At 37.0% G+C, this 17,725-nt stretch overlaps 1 protein-coding gene across 2 annotated transcripts in view; it reads right to left on the bottom strand.

Moving 5' to 3' along the window:
- The window catches only part of MGAT4A (alpha-1,3-mannosyl-glycoprotein 4-beta-N-acetylglucosaminyltransferase A), a 79,042-nt gene that overhangs the window by 7,603 nt on the left and 53,714 nt on the right, over positions 1 to 17,725 (bottom strand). For both annotated transcript variants that reach the window (XM_064646263.1, XM_064646264.1), the window contains exons 10-13: positions 15,513 to 15,643; positions 14,829 to 14,936; positions 14,241 to 14,434; positions 1,669 to 1,747 (exon numbers count right to left, since the gene is read on the bottom strand). In XM_064646263.1, the coding sequence (XP_064502333.1) occupies positions 1,669 to 1,747; positions 14,241 to 14,434; positions 14,829 to 14,936; positions 15,513 to 15,643 (512 nt within the window). The remainder of the gene's footprint in view (positions 1 to 1,668; positions 1,748 to 14,240; positions 14,435 to 14,828; positions 14,937 to 15,512; positions 15,644 to 17,725) is intronic.

The following is a 17,725-nucleotide window of genomic DNA, read 5'->3' on the forward strand; positions in this document are numbered from 1 at the left end:
CCCACTATAAGAATTTCCTAGGAATGAATTAAAAATGCTTGACAAAACAGGAGATTAAATCCATCAGCTTCTTTTTTTTTAATTCCTACTTTGCAGGGAAGATGCTGAAGAAGTGGTGGGGATTTTTTTGTGGGTCTGGTTGGTTTTTTTTATTTGGGGGAGTGGGTGTTTTGGTTTTCTTCTTGTTGTTGCTGTTATTGTTTGGGAGTTTTGGGCAGTTTTTTGTTATGGGTTGGTTTGGGGCTTTTTTTTTTAATTTGTTGCTTGAGTCCCAGACAAATACAGTCTGGGGGCATTCTGGTTTCTACGGGTTTTTTGTTTTTCTGAATTCTGCTTAAGGAGAACCAGGGTTGAAATACCTGAACGGGCTTCTAGCTCTACTGAAATCCATCGTGGAGAAACAGGTCCCTCAGGAGTTGCTGTCCTCATACTGGCAACATTTTTTGTTGACACCAATGGCTTAGGAACAGGCCAGATAGAGAATTTTCTGTTTATCTTTTCCACATATTGCATCAATAGCAATAGAAGCTCAGTAGCATTACTTCCTTAAGGGGTGCTCCAGTTTGAGGAACATTTCACAGCCAAGTATAGCCAAAAAAGAGATGCTTGATGCACATTTTTGCTCATTACCTTGTATATTCATGTTGTATCTTGGGCTTAGATGAAGTGAGGGCTGCTGCTGTTTTTGTAGTTAAATGTATTTCCAGGTCTTGAGAAACAAAACCCACAGATCTTATGATATAATATCCCACATGTCATGTTGTATAATTAGAATCAAACTAACAAATTTCTTTTTAGCGGTGGGGGTGGTCATAATTTCCTATTTTTGCTCGCTCCAAGGAAGACAGACTGCAAAAATGGATATGTGAACTCCTCCATAATTATTTAATTTAAAAAAAAATAAATAAAAAGTAAGTTAAAAAACAAAGATTCAGAATATGGCAATTTAGGCATAGATGTCAAGATTCCTACACCAGGTAAATGGGAGAAGATAGAAAAACTTTGCCATTTTAGTACTAAATAAAATAAACTTGTCCTAAGTAATATCTTAATCCTCTCACAGACTTCTGTGATATAAGTGGTTAGCTGTAATATCTGGTTGAAGAAAAAGAACCCATACCATCTGGTGTCAAACAAGAATATACTTTAGATAAAGAAGTGCTCTCCTGTGACAAAACTCTGACTGATTTATGGGGAAAAAAATCAATAATCAGGAGAAAGGTACACATTCCGTTTAAGAACCTATATATTTCAGTATATAGTAAGGTCTGGATGTGTGTCAATTCCTGAATTAAGACTTTTTTACTACGTCAAAAAGCAGATTGAGTTAGGTTTCTCATTTTTCTAAATACATGGGAGAGGGAAGACTGGGGGTTTTTATGCTCTAAATAGTAGCAGTGAACTGGACAAAAATGACTTTGTTCACCACCAAATTATCAACAGCACTTGTAGCAGACTGCACTCTGAAATGAACATCTGAATAGTTACCACAGTCTTCTGTGAACAGATCCAATTAAAAGAAGAAGAATTGTGAGAGCATCAGAGCAAAAAGATCATACACTCAAAACAAGTATTTATGTCTCCCTTACTCTTTTAAAAAAGTCAATGAAGTTAAGAGATTTTGCTTTTATCCTGTAATGAAGAAGACAAAAATCAATACATTCATACCTGGAAAGGCAAAACTTCTACAGTCGTGTTTAGAAGTATGTCTCCTGGATGCTCTGGATTGCCACTGTGAAACAAGTACCTATACACGAAAGGGGAAAAATAAAACAGCCTACATACATCAGTCAGAATTAGCTTTGTTACTATTTTACATGCTAATCTTCACATTGCAGGTGTTACAAGGATAAACATAACTTTATAACTGGACCTACGTCAGATGGGGATAAGACAGTTTCACATACTACTGTAATTGAAAGGGCTAAAATTTTTCATTTTTTAAAGAGTAATTGGAGAGCATTTTACTGAGAAAGGGAGTTTCCATAATCTGATTTTGACAGATTGCATTATACAAAGCACCCATCGCTGTAGTCAATATTGCCTGGCACACACTGGTACCACCTACAGAAGCAGGAGCCCTGCCTTCCTTCAGCCTGTCCCCTTCACACGTCATCTTCTCCTTGTACCCACAGGATGAACGCTGCAGATCCATTCTGAACCACTTCTGGGAACTTATCTAAGTCAATATTTTGCCAGGCCAGGGCTTCCCAAGTCCAACTCTCCACCCTGGTTCATTGCAAAATCTCTTTGATGATTGTGCCAGGAATTCCCAACCCATATCCACACCCTCAATGTTACCTGAATTCAAAGTTCTGGTCCAAAGACAGATTTATTTAAACAAACAAACAAACACCTATGTTAAAAGGACCTTTTTTTTTTACACCTGTACAAAGTCCCCATAACCCTCATTCAGTTGTGCATTTAATGATTTTTTTTAATGGTGCAGAGTAAATATGTTAAAACTGTATCTAAACCTATCCCTAAACATCCCTATCAGCATCAGTCAGTGAAGTGCAAGTTTTCATATTCTAGCTGCCCATTCTCAAAACAGCTTTTGCAGTCCTGTATGTATAGATAATGTTGCAAAACGGACTGTTTAGTTCCCCTTTCTTTATATATAACTCAAACTTCATATTATTCTGAATACATATTACATAAAAAAGTAACAATATTTTTTACCACTAGGTGGTATCAATGCTTGAAAAATTGTTCATCACTCACCCTTTTTTCTAGTGGACCAGAAAGTTTATTCAGATTACTGTCAAAAACCACCTAGATACTACACCTACTCAGATGCCACTTTTAACAAGCCCATTTTATTTTATTATGTTTAAATGAATATGTAAAAATCTATCAACACATTTCAAATCTTCTTCAATCAGAACTAAGAGTGAGAACCATTTTCAACATTAAACATGTCACCAGCCAGAGACAAAATTAGTTCAGAAATTATCAGTTGATTACAATTACAAACATTAGCTCAATTTGCAATTTATTAAGACATAGTTGAAGATGGAAATTCCAGTTTGTCTTTATCCAGTATGTCTGAAATCAGGTAAATACCTGCCATTAATCCATACTGCATAGCTAGAAGACAAGTAGAAAAAAACAGAGCTTTCTGATCCTGACTTAGAAATGTCTGTGACCCGAAAATCATATAAGTACTTGAAGAAAATACAGACACACATAGAACTTTTCTTTTATCAATGCTCAGAAAAGAAGGAAAAGCACCCATTGTGATACAAGAAAGCCACATTGATTTCTATTGCACTGGTTTCAGCAGAACTGCACAGCTGAACTGCAAAACAGAACTGGACTGAGTAAGCTTCAGAACTGTATGTGCTTCAAGAAAAATAATTTCCCCACTGCAGTTTAATGTAAAGATCAGTCAATTCTTAAGTATGCAAGCTACATAAAACATCCACAGCTCTTTTGAGAAAAATCTTGTAACTTTTGCTAAACATTAATGATATCCAAAAAACCCCAAAGAATCATCCTTTCTAGGAAGACGCCTTCATTGCACATCTCAATAGCAAGCCAAAGAAAACTCTTGACAAAGCTGACCGGAAAACTAAAAGTATTTTCTGCTCTCTTCTGACATAGTAGATATAATTTGCCATTCCTTAGTCTGTCATATATCCTAAGCAAGACCGGGCACTTTTTCTCTTGAAAACACTGAAAATTTTAAGGAGACTTATTTTAAAATGCAAGTGATCAAACACTTCCTATCTCAGGTGTTCCTATCAAATGCTCCACCCAAACCACGGACACTCTGCTTTTCATTAGCACTCATTTCTGAGAGGACAAAGAAACTCTCTGTGATCTGCAATCACTGTGTTCTCACTGAAGTGACTTGGGATGTTTGGATGGGACATTTGGGGGAAGTTGGGCAGGGGGCAGGAGCAGTTGTAAGGGGTTTTTGTTTGTTTGGGGGGGGCTGGGGGAAGGAGTGTTACTTATTTATTTGGGGTTGGTTTGTTTTTCAAACCAACCCTGTGAGCATACAACCACAGCCAACCATTTCTCCTACTGTGCTATCAACTTAGAGACCCAAGCGCAGTTTCCTCCCCTCAGCAGTTGTCACTCCATTAGACCAAGGCACTCACAGGTTGGCACAATGCCAGAACAATTTACAGTGGTAATTAATCAAACCTGATTTCCAGACTTCCCTGTAATCAAACCTGCTTCTTTATTGTGTTTTCTATAACTATCCATATGCACACACAAATGCAACACATGCATATGTCACATTTTAAATTATGTTTAGGAAGGAAGGGATATTTTTATATCTGAGTCTTACTTCAACACTTGACAGATAACACCTACTTAAACATAAAAAGTTACACAGATTGAAAACAGAAGTATAAATACACATACACAGTCAATTCATATCTATGACATTTTGTTTAGAAATAAAATTTACAAATTAGAAAATTTATATTGAAATAAAATTTAATTTACAATTTACAGATATTCTACAACTTCTAAAATAAGTGTCGTGAGCTATGCTTTTGTGAAACTTGCTTTCCTGATGGGAGATTTTGCAGTGGAGATTTGCTGGAAATGGGTTGAGAGAGTAAAACCCATTTTGAAACAAATGTCAGTTAAATTTGCCATCCCAAAATCCTTGAATTGGCTTTTAAGGAACCTGTCCTCACCTCCTCAAACCTTTTGGTTTTGCACTCTATATATGCCAAGCCAACTTTTACAAATTTGCTGACATGCTAGATATTGAACTGGACAAGACAGCATTATGGAGTTCCCCCTCCCACGTGGGGAGAAGACATTTGTCCCCTAACTAGTGAGCTGATTTATTTATCTGACACCTCTTAAATAAAACAGACTTTTCTAAAAACCACAGAGATATTCACAGCACATTTGGGGTCTTCATTAAATCCCTAATGTAGAGTAATTCAGCTGATGGTCATAGGATTACAAGGTTGGCTTTTTTTCCTTTTGTTTAATCCTCCATCCACTAATAAGATGTCTGGCCCAGTCCTTTTTCTTTCAAGACAAACACTGTTTTACAGTTTGACTGAATGATCTTAAAGGTCTTTTCCAAGCTACATGATTCTATGACTCTAAGGTTTGCAGATTGTGACAGGTATTTCTCAATAGGGATACTGAAAGACTTGGAAGTAGCTTTACTTTCACCTGCTAAATTACTGATACCTGTCCTGGGATTTATATATGACAGTCCATGTAAACAGTGAAAACATGGTGTTTTCCTTCCAAATTAACTGCCATTTTTCTTAGGGTGGAATCATTAAGATTTTCTTTTCTATCTGCTGCTTAAACATAACACCTTGTGAACCATTCCTTCAAATTAAAATTCCGAAAGCCATAGATCTCTAAATATAGTAATCCCAAACAAACACAAATTCACCTAAAGTTAAAAAAAAACCCTACTGTTACCTTACAGAATATTACTTCACTGCTTCTTTAATGACAAAAAAAAAAAAACAAAGATAGGCACAACTGAACATTTTTTATGAAAGTCATCAGAGAAAAGCAACTCTAACTTACTACTAGTAAATGTAGTATCAATGGACCTGAATCTTAGAGAACCTTTTCCTCTGGCAGTGTCTTTTTAGAGTCGCGGGTCAAAGATAATGACTAGCTACTCTAGATATTCAAGCACAGAGACAAACCTCCTCTCTGCATTATGCATTATTAAATGTATGAACTAACTTACATACATTCTGCTCATGACCTCAATGGAGTATAAGAGTAAGAGGATGCTAAACATCAGTATCTCATGTAGCATAAAAATTACACAAAATTTCAAGAGCACTGAAGGTTTAAAACAAACAAAAAATACTCCAACTAACGAACAAAATGGAGCAAAGCCAAAGCTACAAAGAAAACTTTCAGTTTTCATATTCAATAACTTGAGTATTTACCCAAGCTGAGGGTTTCACTTGTTGCCGTGGAACTAGATACACATATAAATCACACCGAATAGAGGGGGAAAAAAAAAACCCAACCAATAAGCTGAAACAAATATTCATACACATCCAAACACACAAAGGGAGGGAAGGGCAGAAGCACAATTATCATTAATACACTGACAAAAGTTTAGGTTACTTATAAGGGAAAGGTTTTTCACCTAGAGGATGGTTGAATACTGAAGCAGGCTCCTTGGGGAAGTGGTCACAGTACCAAGCCTGACAGAGTTCAAGAAGCATTTGGACAACACTCTCAGGTACACGGTGTGACTCTTGGGGTGTCTCGTGCAAGGCCAGGAGTTGGACTCGATGATCCTGATGGGTCCCTTCCAACTCAGCATATTCTGTCATTCTATGAACTGCTAGGGTACTTTAAAAGCCTACACTCAGATTCAGAACTCCCCCAGTAGTAAGCACGCGGAAGGATTCTCACCTCTTGTAATATCCCCCAGAAGCAGTGTATAAATTAATATAAATATTACTAATCTGCACTGCTAGCTTTAATATTCTTCTTTGAATGGCTAAGCTTTGTCATCACCTGTGCTTTCAAAGAAAAAAAAAATCCCAGCTACACACTCCTCTCTATCCTTCCCCTGTTTTGCTTATGAAGGGATGTCTCTCTTCTCTTTCTCTCACATCCAAGTATATTTAGGCCGAAAACACTATTATTCTCTTTATTCCCTAATTTGATGTCTTTTAAGCATAAAAAAAAAAATCTGTCCTTTATATTTTATCTAAACAAATATAAGCGCCAACTATTTCTCAATATATAGAAAGTGTTCTAATTAAAAATTAGAACAGAATACACAGAATAATTTTACCTGTAAATTACGGCAGCTTTATCACAGGAAATAATATACAAAAATTCTTTGAACAGCACAATTCACATCCACTGACATTATATTTGGGTTGAAGGAAACAAGTTCTCTCACTTGATGCTAAACACAAATATTCAAAGAATCTATTTAATAAGGTAGGTCTTTATGCTCTGTAAACATCAGGAATCAAATCCTCTTCGTCACATATCCTCCTTATGTCTCTTTTTAGCAAAATGATGTATTTTAGTATATCCCATTTTCAGAAAGGAAAATAGGTGGGAAGGCAGAGAGGAAATGTTTCCTTCCATGTTTGAGCAAATTATCCATAGCAACATGCAGCATAGCAGTTTTTAATTCTGCACAACATGAATTTCTATAAAAGCAACATTCAGTCAGCAAATTTTTGGCTCTCTACAGATGCCATCATCCACTGCAAGGGTCATTATTCACCAATCCCATCCAGTATTTTTGATCACTGGATGCAAAGGTGGTAAAAGAAAACTAATCTAGCTCCTTTGTGTCACTTTCCCAGAATCCTAATCAGGAAATGTTATTCTACTGTCACTGAAAACTATTTCCTCATTCAAAATACAAACAGAAGATGAATAATTTCCTTCTCTCAAGTTCAATTTATTCTCCTATTCTTTATGCATCTTACAGTCTTTTGAAAAAATTGCTTATACTTCAAAAAAAAGCCTAATTCCTCAGGTCTATATATATACACCTGCCAAGTACTCACCTAGGTAAGCAATGAAGTAGGAGCTTTCCTATCATGTTATAATTCCCAGTTCAGAAAAAAAACTTCAATGAAACAAACAAAAATTTTCCCCTGTCAAAAAAAAAGACCACCAAAAAACCCCACCCCATTAACTTCTGTGCAAAGAACTAGTGCACCAAAAGGAGAGAACTTTCTCATGTTTGTCAACAGACCACAAAATAGCTTGACTGAAGAGGTGATGGGAGGATTTTAGATAGCAGTCTTAGTCTTTTTTACCAAGCACATATCTAAGAAATTAATTTTCTCATACAACTCTCAAACTCAATCTTTTCCCATACCATTTCCTAACCCTATTCAGCTGTGCAGTCGGTAAAGAAGGCATTTAGCTGTGTAGGAAAATCTCATTCCCCAGACTACTTGTGCCTTCTGTTTCCCAGTGAGGACCATGACATCCACTTTCTTATGCTGCACTGTCTCTCTGGAGTATGCACACATCAAGAATAATAAGAAAGAGTCTCAAATTTTTAATTTTGGAGGTGGTTTGGGTTTTTTTGGTATTTTGTGAATGGGTTTTGTTTGTTTGGATTTTTTGGTGGTGGTGGGTGGTTGGTTGTTTTTTTAGGGGAGGGGCTGTTGTCTGTATGGAAATCTCTGTTCTTATCCTTTATGAATGTACTCACTTATCCACCACATCAGTTAAAAGGCCATTGTGTTCTTTTACAAGGTTATTTCTACTGAATTTTTAATCCAATCAAATGTAGAAAGGTTTTGTTGGGGTTTTGGTTTTAGTATGTGTGTGTATATATGTGGGTGTATGCACATAATCATTTTTTACACCCTCAGCTTAGCTGGGGAAGCACACTTCAGTCAGTTTTCTTAAACATAGGCATTTGCCACCATTTGAGATTGCACTTGGGTATATGACCTGATCACAGGCTGGAAAGATGCAATTATGACATCTCAGAGATTCAAGTCCTTCTGGAAATCAGGTGAAGTATTTTAGAGTATCTCAAGTGGCATTAGACATCTAACATTTAGGCAATAGCATTAAGCCTCCAAGATTTCTGACTAAGAACTGTAAATCCAGAAACGCTGCCAAACACACAAATCTTGAATATTATTGCCATTAAGGAGGAAGCAGCATGTCCTTGGCTTAGGCAGCTCTTTTCTTCTGTCTCTGATCCACACTTTGAGTTTTTTTCCCCGTCTCATATGAAGTCCTTGCCTCACTGTTATGGGCAGAGTTCCATGCCTGGAGCAAACAGCATCAGTGGCTGGGAGCCTGCCTGCCAAATCCCTGCTGTCAGTGCATCCATTTGAGGATTTCAACTCATTAGTACAGGAGCTTATGTAAACACAGAAACTAAAGTCCTCAAATTCTCTTTTATGTACACCAAAAGTATTATCCCACCTGAAATATACTGACAAACACCAAAACATTTTATAAAACAAAGAGATTTTGAAATATTGCCTATCATCTGACACTACCATTAAAAGCTTAATAAAATGAAGATGGTGTTAAATTTTAATAACACATATCTTTAGAATCAGAACAAAGATTATTTCTAAATCATACGCTCTGTGTGTGTGTGCACCTATATGTGGTCCTTGAGCTAGAACTGCCCATGAAAGGTTTAATGCATGACACTGAAAGGGAGCTTCTACAATGAACAGTGATTATGAACAAAGAACAACTTATACATCAGTCAAGTCACTGTTGTACTAATCTAAAACCAAAACGATTTTGCAGTTCCCTAGGCCTTGAGTGGTTGTTACTGCAAAAGCAAATGATGAGAAAGTTCCACTTACGGTTTTATAGAGCTGTTAGAAAGTCGGTTTTCCTTTGTAATGCATTTCATCCAGTATTGCTCTACCCACAGGACCTGCATCCCATAGGACGGATACTTACATTTTAGATGCATACATGGCTGACTGCACTGTATTTATAACTTTGCTGTACTTAAATAAAAAAGTTCCTTTTAATTTTCACTGCTAGAGAACCTGTTTTAAAAGCTGCATTTATTTTCCTTTACAAAATACCAGGCAAGCATCTGTTACTTTTTATGAAGTAACATTATTTTTCAGCACTGTCACAATAATTTCAATGCAGACAAAATAATGTATATGTTTAGTTACCAGAAGCTCAACAAGACCCTATTCACACTCAATACATTAATTTTCTAGCTTAGTCAAATATATATTTCTTGCATGACTAACATGACTTGCATGATAATTCTATGTTGTGAGAAGATGCCACAGGAAATACATGTGAGGTTAACATCACGTGTTCCCTGGGATTCTAGGGTCAACAATACAGAAAATTAGATTATTAGTCTCAAATACTGCACATTCAGTATCTATGCCAATAACAGAGCGCAGGGTAGTAAATGTAATCTACAAACTGATTCGTCAAAGTATTAAGATTTCACTTTAAAACTGAACTCCAGTCAGCAAGTTTTACCTTATAAAATCATTTTATTAATAATCAATGTGACATTAGGATGACTACCCAGTAAGCTGCTAAGAGGACAACTATGGGGCAACTGTAGAGATAAAAGCAGTGCTGGGGGGCGGGGTGGGAGAATGAAAAAAACCACACCACCACAAACAAAAAACAGATTTCCCCTCCCCTCAAAAAAGGAAACTGCTAATCCTTCTGAAAATATTCCAAGTAACACTACCAAGCAGTGTTGCAGAAAAGTCTAGAGCATAAGTTTCTTGAGGAGTAGCTGAGGGAGCTGGGGTTGTTTAGTCTGGAGAAGAGGAGGCTCAGGGGGGACCTCGTTACTCTGTACAACTACCTGAAAGGAGGAGTGCTGTTCTCTTCTACTGTGCCTGCAGTGAGAGGACCAGGGGAAATGGCCTTAAACTGAGACAGAGGAGATTCAGATTAGGTATCAGAAAAATTTTTTCACCAGAAGAGTGGTTAGGCATTGGAATAAGTTGCCAAGGGAGGTGATGGAGTCACCATCTCTAGAAGTGTTCAAGAGCTGTCTGTATGTGGCACTTGGGAATATGGTTTAGGGTGATTATGGTGCTGCTGGGTTGATGGTTGAACAAGATGATCTTGAAGGCCTCTTCCAACCTTGATGATTTAGTGATTCTGTGAAGCAGTTATATACAAGAAATGATGAGCCTCATATTTTAAAAATATAAAGCAAACTTAGATATATATAGTAGTGAGGTGAGGCCGAGTTTTGGTTTTTGCTGGTTTTTTTCTTTCCACAGTTTAAAATACATACTTGTCCTTTCCTGCAGCTTATTTTATAAAATACAGATCAGCATTTGAAACCTATTTATACTGAAGCAAACCTGAAGCTCTTTTTAAAAATATCCATTCTAATTTTCTATTGCAGACAAGTGTAAACATAATCTAATTATAACAGTCATAGGTTATGCACTTCCAAGGGCTTCCTCCAAGTAATTAGTGCACATGTTCTTTGAACACCATATCTGATTTGTGTCAATCACATCTATAAGGAGGACTCTGAAATGGCTGTGATGATGATGGTCACCACTATCACTTAAGTGCTGCAATGGAACATCTTTCTCAGATGTGTTTTGGTTGGTTCATAAAGAAACTCTTAAATTTAACTCTCAGTTTTAATAATTAAATCTGTGTTTGGAACAGCAGTGTACATACCAAAACAGCAAAGTGGATTTCAATAATTATAAAACAACCTGGAGGGACAGAAATTCAGTATTTCTTATCTTTACAATGTAGGCTATTTTGAGCATTTATCAATTTATTTAAAAAAAAAAACTCAGAACAACAAACCAAAACCAAACCATACTTCAACACTGCTGTGCAATTTGTTTTTAAGAAGAAAGTCCTTCAATCTACTTTCATTCTCAAGGATATGCTACTAAAAGAAATGTATGTATTTTCTTACTGCAAAAACCAGAGTGAGACCCTAACATAGTATTAAGGGACATTGGTGTTGTGGCTGGAGATCTTTTGCTTGGAAAAAAACTAAAAAGGTTCAGTGCAAGAGCTTGTTACTAGAATAACTGTTAGAAGATTTCAATTTACACATTCTCCAGGTGTGGTTTAGAACAACGACCACCTATTTGACTGTTCAGTATTCAGCAGGGATCTGCCAACCGGGTCTTGAATAAAATAGCCACACATGATGCTTTCTGCTCAGTGAAGTGAGCTCAGTTCTCATTTTAAGCTATTAAGAGATCCTTGCCAGTGTTATTCCTGACATTATTCTCAGATCTTAAACATAAATATTTAAAGACTTAATGAAAGCTAATTACTGAACTGCAGAAAACTCAAATTCAGTTCAGCAAAACACTTGGCATGGAAAAATAAACTACAGGAACAAGTTAGTGTTCTGTCACAGTGTAACAGACCTGCCATTCATTCAGTCAGAGCTGTGGTCAATATTTCCATTAAAAAACTTCTTCATCAAGAATTTGTTATGGGAGTTACTAAGCAGTTATACCTCAAACTGACTTGGCAGACAAAATTTTCTTTAAATTCCAAGAGCTTTTCTATTACTTAAAAAAACCCAAACAACTTGTTGCATCCTTTCACAGACACAGGATGGCTATAAAAGGTGTATTTTCTACTCTTAATTCCTACTATCAGATGTATTTCCCTACCAGGTAAGTCTTGTAATGTTTGGTCCATTTTCCCTTTTCTGTGTTTCAACCTGCAAGTCACAGTTTTATTTCTGACTGCCTCAGCAAGCATCCTTGAAATATCAGGAAATACCATTGCTCCATTAGACCTTCACCTGCAAAAATCTGCTGCTGCTGTTCAAATTATGTAGACAAACAAAAACAAGCCCCCAACAATTTGAAATTAAAACATCTGTAGCTCTAATCAGTCACTAACTTCAGAAAGGCAAAATACTGTATTTTTGAGGACACTGTGGCAACAGAAGTTAAAACTCATAATAAACTTTGAAATGGCTTGCAATGATAGCTCAAATAACCTTAAACTTAAGTCTGAACAGGTAGCACCATTCTAATTGGTGGATTTGCTTTGAGGAAGCAACAGAACGCAAGATACTTCCCTTCTTCTAAAACTAAAATGCATTTCTTCAATAAATCAAAATAATAGCATAAAAAAAAGATATAATCCTCTACTGCTAAGACTGTTCTTAACACAGCATGTAGAGGTTAACTACCTTAGGCCTAGCTACAATTTTCCAGGGCACAACAATAAACACTATTTTCCCACGTTTTGCACAGATAATTAGTACTTACTCATTCCCCCAGTTCCCTCCACCATTCAGGCAAATACGTATCAAAAATTTTTCTCTTCAGACCTGTGCATGTCATTTTTTATAACAGTGCTGACCTATGACACTTGCTAGCAATGCTTTCCAAAATTGCCATTGAGCATTTGGCTCATCCTAATCCACTCAAGATCAAAATTTGCTGCTTACACTTACCCTATTCAGAACATAGATTCTTTTTTAAATAAACACCACACAAACACAACAAAATGGACAACATTTACTTCGTAGCTTTAAAAAGGAAAATGTGATCAAAACGAAATCAAAACAAAGTGTTTTTAAAACTATTGGCATAGGATTAAAAAAAATATTTTGCCTTTAATCCAAGGAGGTATGGCAGTCATATTCCTTAACACATGCATCTTGGAAAGCTAACTGGGAAAGTCTTTTAAAGTACAGAAATCAACTGAAAGAGTAATTGACATCTCAAACAACAAATTTGAGTTTCACAGGTCAGACTAGTTTGGAACAACATAGTGACAAGGAAACTACTGATCCTCACTGTTGCACTAAGCCAAGGTGAAGACTTAGCCTTTGATAATGTACCAAGGCACAAAAGTTGACTAACTGTATTCAGTTCAGGACTGCAAAAAGGGCTCCTTAATACCCAGTTAAATTCATTCAAAGAAACTTTTCTACAGGGTTATAGGCATTGGCCTAAAAAGAACGCATTAAGTTATGTGAAGTAAGGAGAAAAGGAATCTACTAACATAGCAGCACCTAAATAGACATTAAATAAACCATTTATAAGTCTTGGACTACCATGTTGGCAAGACAGTAGCAGCAAAGCAGCAGATCAGTCTCAATAAAACTAAAGGATGACTAATCTCTACAGTGCAAACTCTATTATCCTTAATTAATCTAACTAATAGCTAAAAAGAAGTCACTTTTAGTCCTCTAACAAATCACAGATATTTGTATTTTGAAGGCACCCCCCCTTTTTTTTTTGTTCAATTTTAATGTTTTTTAAATAGGTCAACTTGGAGTCACCAAAGCATGGTGACTTTTTTCAAGCCCTAAAGCTACATCTAAAAAACATGACCCTCCAGAGCTCCCAGCTTTCAGGTCTGGGGACATCGTGATATGCTCCAGCACGATTTCAGATCTGGACAACCAAGGGACTGAAGCCGCAGGGCACAACATACTGTACCACATACCATGCTGTACAATTGCACTGTAATTAGAAGCAGACCAACCAAATACAAGCAGAACCAAATTGGCTTCTTTTAAATTCTCTTATGAAGTGTCAGAGAAGTGCTGGTTTTGCACTGCATTTATCAAAAAAGCTCCAGATTAAATGAAAAAAAAAATTAAAAAGCAAGACAAAACTTACTGTAGTAAAAGATTTGGAGGGAAGACAGTAATGATCATAGTTTCAGCTGAACTCCAAATGTCCTATGTCATTTCACTTTAGGTTATAAAGACAGTCCCAAATTCTATCTTCAAACATTCTTGGCACAAGCAACTTTATATATGAGACCAAAGGCAAATAATTACTAACCTTTCTACATTGACTGGCTTGTCAAATTTAAAAAGAATATAATCTCCAGCAACTGGCGTGACAGCCCAGAAAAAATCTTCCCCTACGTAGGTTTTTTCTAGTGTATGCCCCTGGTAGACTTTTAAAGATGTCGAAACCTCTGCAGGTGGATTCACGTGGATTTTATGCAGTAATGGTTTCAGGAAGTCTTTATCCTAATTGAAAGACAGACAAACATCATGCTGGTCAGATAACCTTGTTTATTATGTTATTTTCCAAAGTGGCTACACTTAAACATTTGCCTAAAATGGAAAACGAATGCATTACTCATTTTGGGTGCATCAGATCTTGTACAGATTAGTAAGATGAGCATGCCATAAAAGTAAAAAAATGAGAAAAAATATCCCCAACAAAAATCCACATTAGCTGAGACTAGCACTTCTTATACTCAATAGTAACCGGTTAATATCAGATTGAATTCCAACTGGAGCAATATACACTGTGCTTGGAATTACAAGACAACAAGAAAATGCCTGTTTTCTCAATCATCACAAAGTTTTTAATTTAATTGGCCTGCTGTGGAAAGGAAGGGAAATATTGGCTACTAACTGTGAGTTTCTGGATCTTTCCTGCTAGAGAAGAGTGGAGGCCAACATGCTGGAAAAGAGAAGGCCTGAAGCGTATCCGTAGGTTAGATTTCTGTCGATCACAATGTTTCTGAAACAGTGTGGGGAAAAGGGAAGGGTGGAATAAAAAAAAGAATCACATTAGTAAAAACCAACACAAGGTAAGAACCTAGGCCTATTTATCCAGTTGTTCTTGTTTTCATTCCAGAAATCTACCAAGACTGAAGTGTAAATATAACACTGTTCAAGGTTCTTGCACAGAACTTGTTTATTCAGTCTTTCAGCAAGGGTGCTACTTGAGAAACGAAGGACCAAAATCTAAAGTTTATTCCCCATTTGGAACCTTCTCGAAGACTGCTATTCAAGCAGTGACATTCTGCAGAGCCTCAGCAGTGGTTACACATGAGTTTATTTTAGCACTGTTACACACAGAAATTAACTAAACTTTTGCTTTTCATCCTATTGCACTCATGTCCAAAATCTGAAGCAATAACAGTTATAAGCCTCTGAGAACTGTTCTTTTTGAGATAAAAATCTTGGCAGGAAGAAAGACTCCCAGAACATGCAGTAATAGTAACACACGCTATGCTAGTTTCCAGCTCACAAAAACCAACTCATTCACCATCACAAAAACATTTAAAAAGTTTTATAATAAAAACAAACTTACAGCATCTTTCTCAGGGTTACACACTTTCACCCAGAGGATATGGTCCAGGAGCCAATCAATAGGTTTCTCCTTATAAAACATAAATATGAACTCTACAATAAGAGTGATATCTGGAGACTGGAACATTTTACCTGTGGTGACATTAAGAATAACTAGAGTTACTTTAGATTAGAGATAACATTGTCTTTTGAAATCAGATGATAAATTTGTGCCAAGACAAGAAATGCTAGCAATGAACAACCTGAAATCTCAATGTTATTAAAAGTTCAATAACTGTCAACTAAACAAAACAACTATTAGAAAAAGAACTTGTAATAGATCTTGGTGCTATCAAAATATTCAAAGTATTCTACAACACAGTTTCCTTAAGAACAGAAATTGTCAGTTTGCAAAAATAGAGAAAGAAGATTTATGGATTGGCATCTACTATTCCCCATGTCATGTGTAAGCTTCAAGCATCTGAGATGAGGAGCTGTTGCAAGTGTTATCTGCCCAGTCACACAATCTCAGTTTTTGTAGGTACAAAAACCAGAGATGGAACACCTACCACTAACTTCAGATCCTTCTGTGCAGGAAATCAAAGGGAAAGAAGGAAACTATAGAACATATCCAGAGACAACACAATAGAAGAGAGCCCACAGCAACCAGAGTTTTTTTCGCAAGTGCACAGGCCATCAGCAGGACTTCTGGGTCATAGCACAGTGCCATTCTGGGTGGCACTACGCTAAAGGATTCTTGGAAACCCTGTAAACTGTGAGGCTTAAAGGAGGCCTTTGCAAAAGAAGGAAACTCACTGTTGATGAAGAAAGTCTATTTACTATCAACATGAACAACCACCTATGTGGTTGTGGAATACACTTCTCTGCCAGTACAGATGTCTGAAGAGAAAGGTGGCCAACACACTGGGCTATTGTGTTAAAAAAGGTGCTAAAAAAAGGTACCTTGTATGAAGACAACCAGGAGCAAAACAGACTGACGAGTGCTTGTACCAGGGACTGCACTCAAGCATTGAAACAGGTTGCCAGGGGCCTTAAGTTGCTTAAGTCACCATCCCTGAAGGTATTTAAAAGATGTGTAGATGTGGCACTTGGGGACATGGTTAATTGGTGAATTTGGTAGTGCTGGGTTAACGGTTGGACTTGATGATCTCAGAGGTCTTTTCAACCAAAACGATTCCATGAATGCGTGCCAGCTAAAATTCCAAAGGCAGTTCCAGATTTAAAGTCAGGTTCAGAAAACATTGCCAGGTTTGCAGATGAAGCCTGCCTCTACTTTGCTAGGCTACAATGGAGAAGGCAAGAAAGACATTGTGTATCAATAAATCTCTTGGGAAGACACCGGCTGAAGTGATTCAGTTCTGCAGATGGTGCTGAGATGTGGGCAGTGCTAGATTAAACAAGAATGGGTTCTTGGGGCATGTGGGCATCAATGGATCAGAGTCCAACAGAAGCTCTTCTCCTATGCACATCTTCTGTCTCTCCACATTTTAGAGTCCTGTACAACAGTACTCAGGTATGAGAAATGTTTTGGGGGTTTTTTCCACTTGTGAGGAGGCCTCCATAGGCTTTCTAAATAATAAGTTCCACAAGTGGTAGAGGTTCTAAAAGTTTCTCCTATTCTTAGAAAAAACAGATGGAGTAGACATTAAGAACAGACTCCCCTCTCAGGTACCCAAACCACTTCCCACACTCATCAGAAAATGGGATTCTGTTCTCATCTACAAGAGGACAAAATTACCTGGAAAGGCCACTAAGGAGCCGTATAGGCTAGTCTGGATGACAAGCAAATAGGGAATAACATTTTATATGAAGCTTAAGAGCTGTCAGCAGTGTAGCACTCTACTTGAGTAGGTGGCTGAGTGGAAGTGAAGAAATGGTGCAAGCAGTCTATCTTACCAAGCCATTAAGGAGGATGTTCGCATTTACATGAACAGAAGAGAGGATATACCTGAAGTATCATCCTGAATCAGAACTACACAAAAATTAAAAAGTTATCTAGGCTTTAGTGATTAGGAACATACATTTTCACTGTGACTGTACATGACTATCATTCAGAGCCAGACATTCAGTTACTTCTCTTTCTTTTAGGCCTCACTGAAATCTGTAATTCATAGAAGGCTAACATAAGACAGCACAAGGAGCTGGGAGTTCAAATCTCTGTTGTAACAGGGATGGAACATTTCTCTACCGGAACAGGTGACTTATCCTGGCACA

Source organism: Pseudopipra pipra, chromosome 2 (assembly GCF_036250125.1).
Source record: "Pseudopipra pipra isolate bDixPip1 chromosome 2, bDixPip1.hap1, whole genome shotgun sequence".
NCBI classification, from domain to species: Eukaryota; Metazoa; Chordata; class Aves; order Passeriformes; family Pipridae; genus Pseudopipra; species Pseudopipra pipra.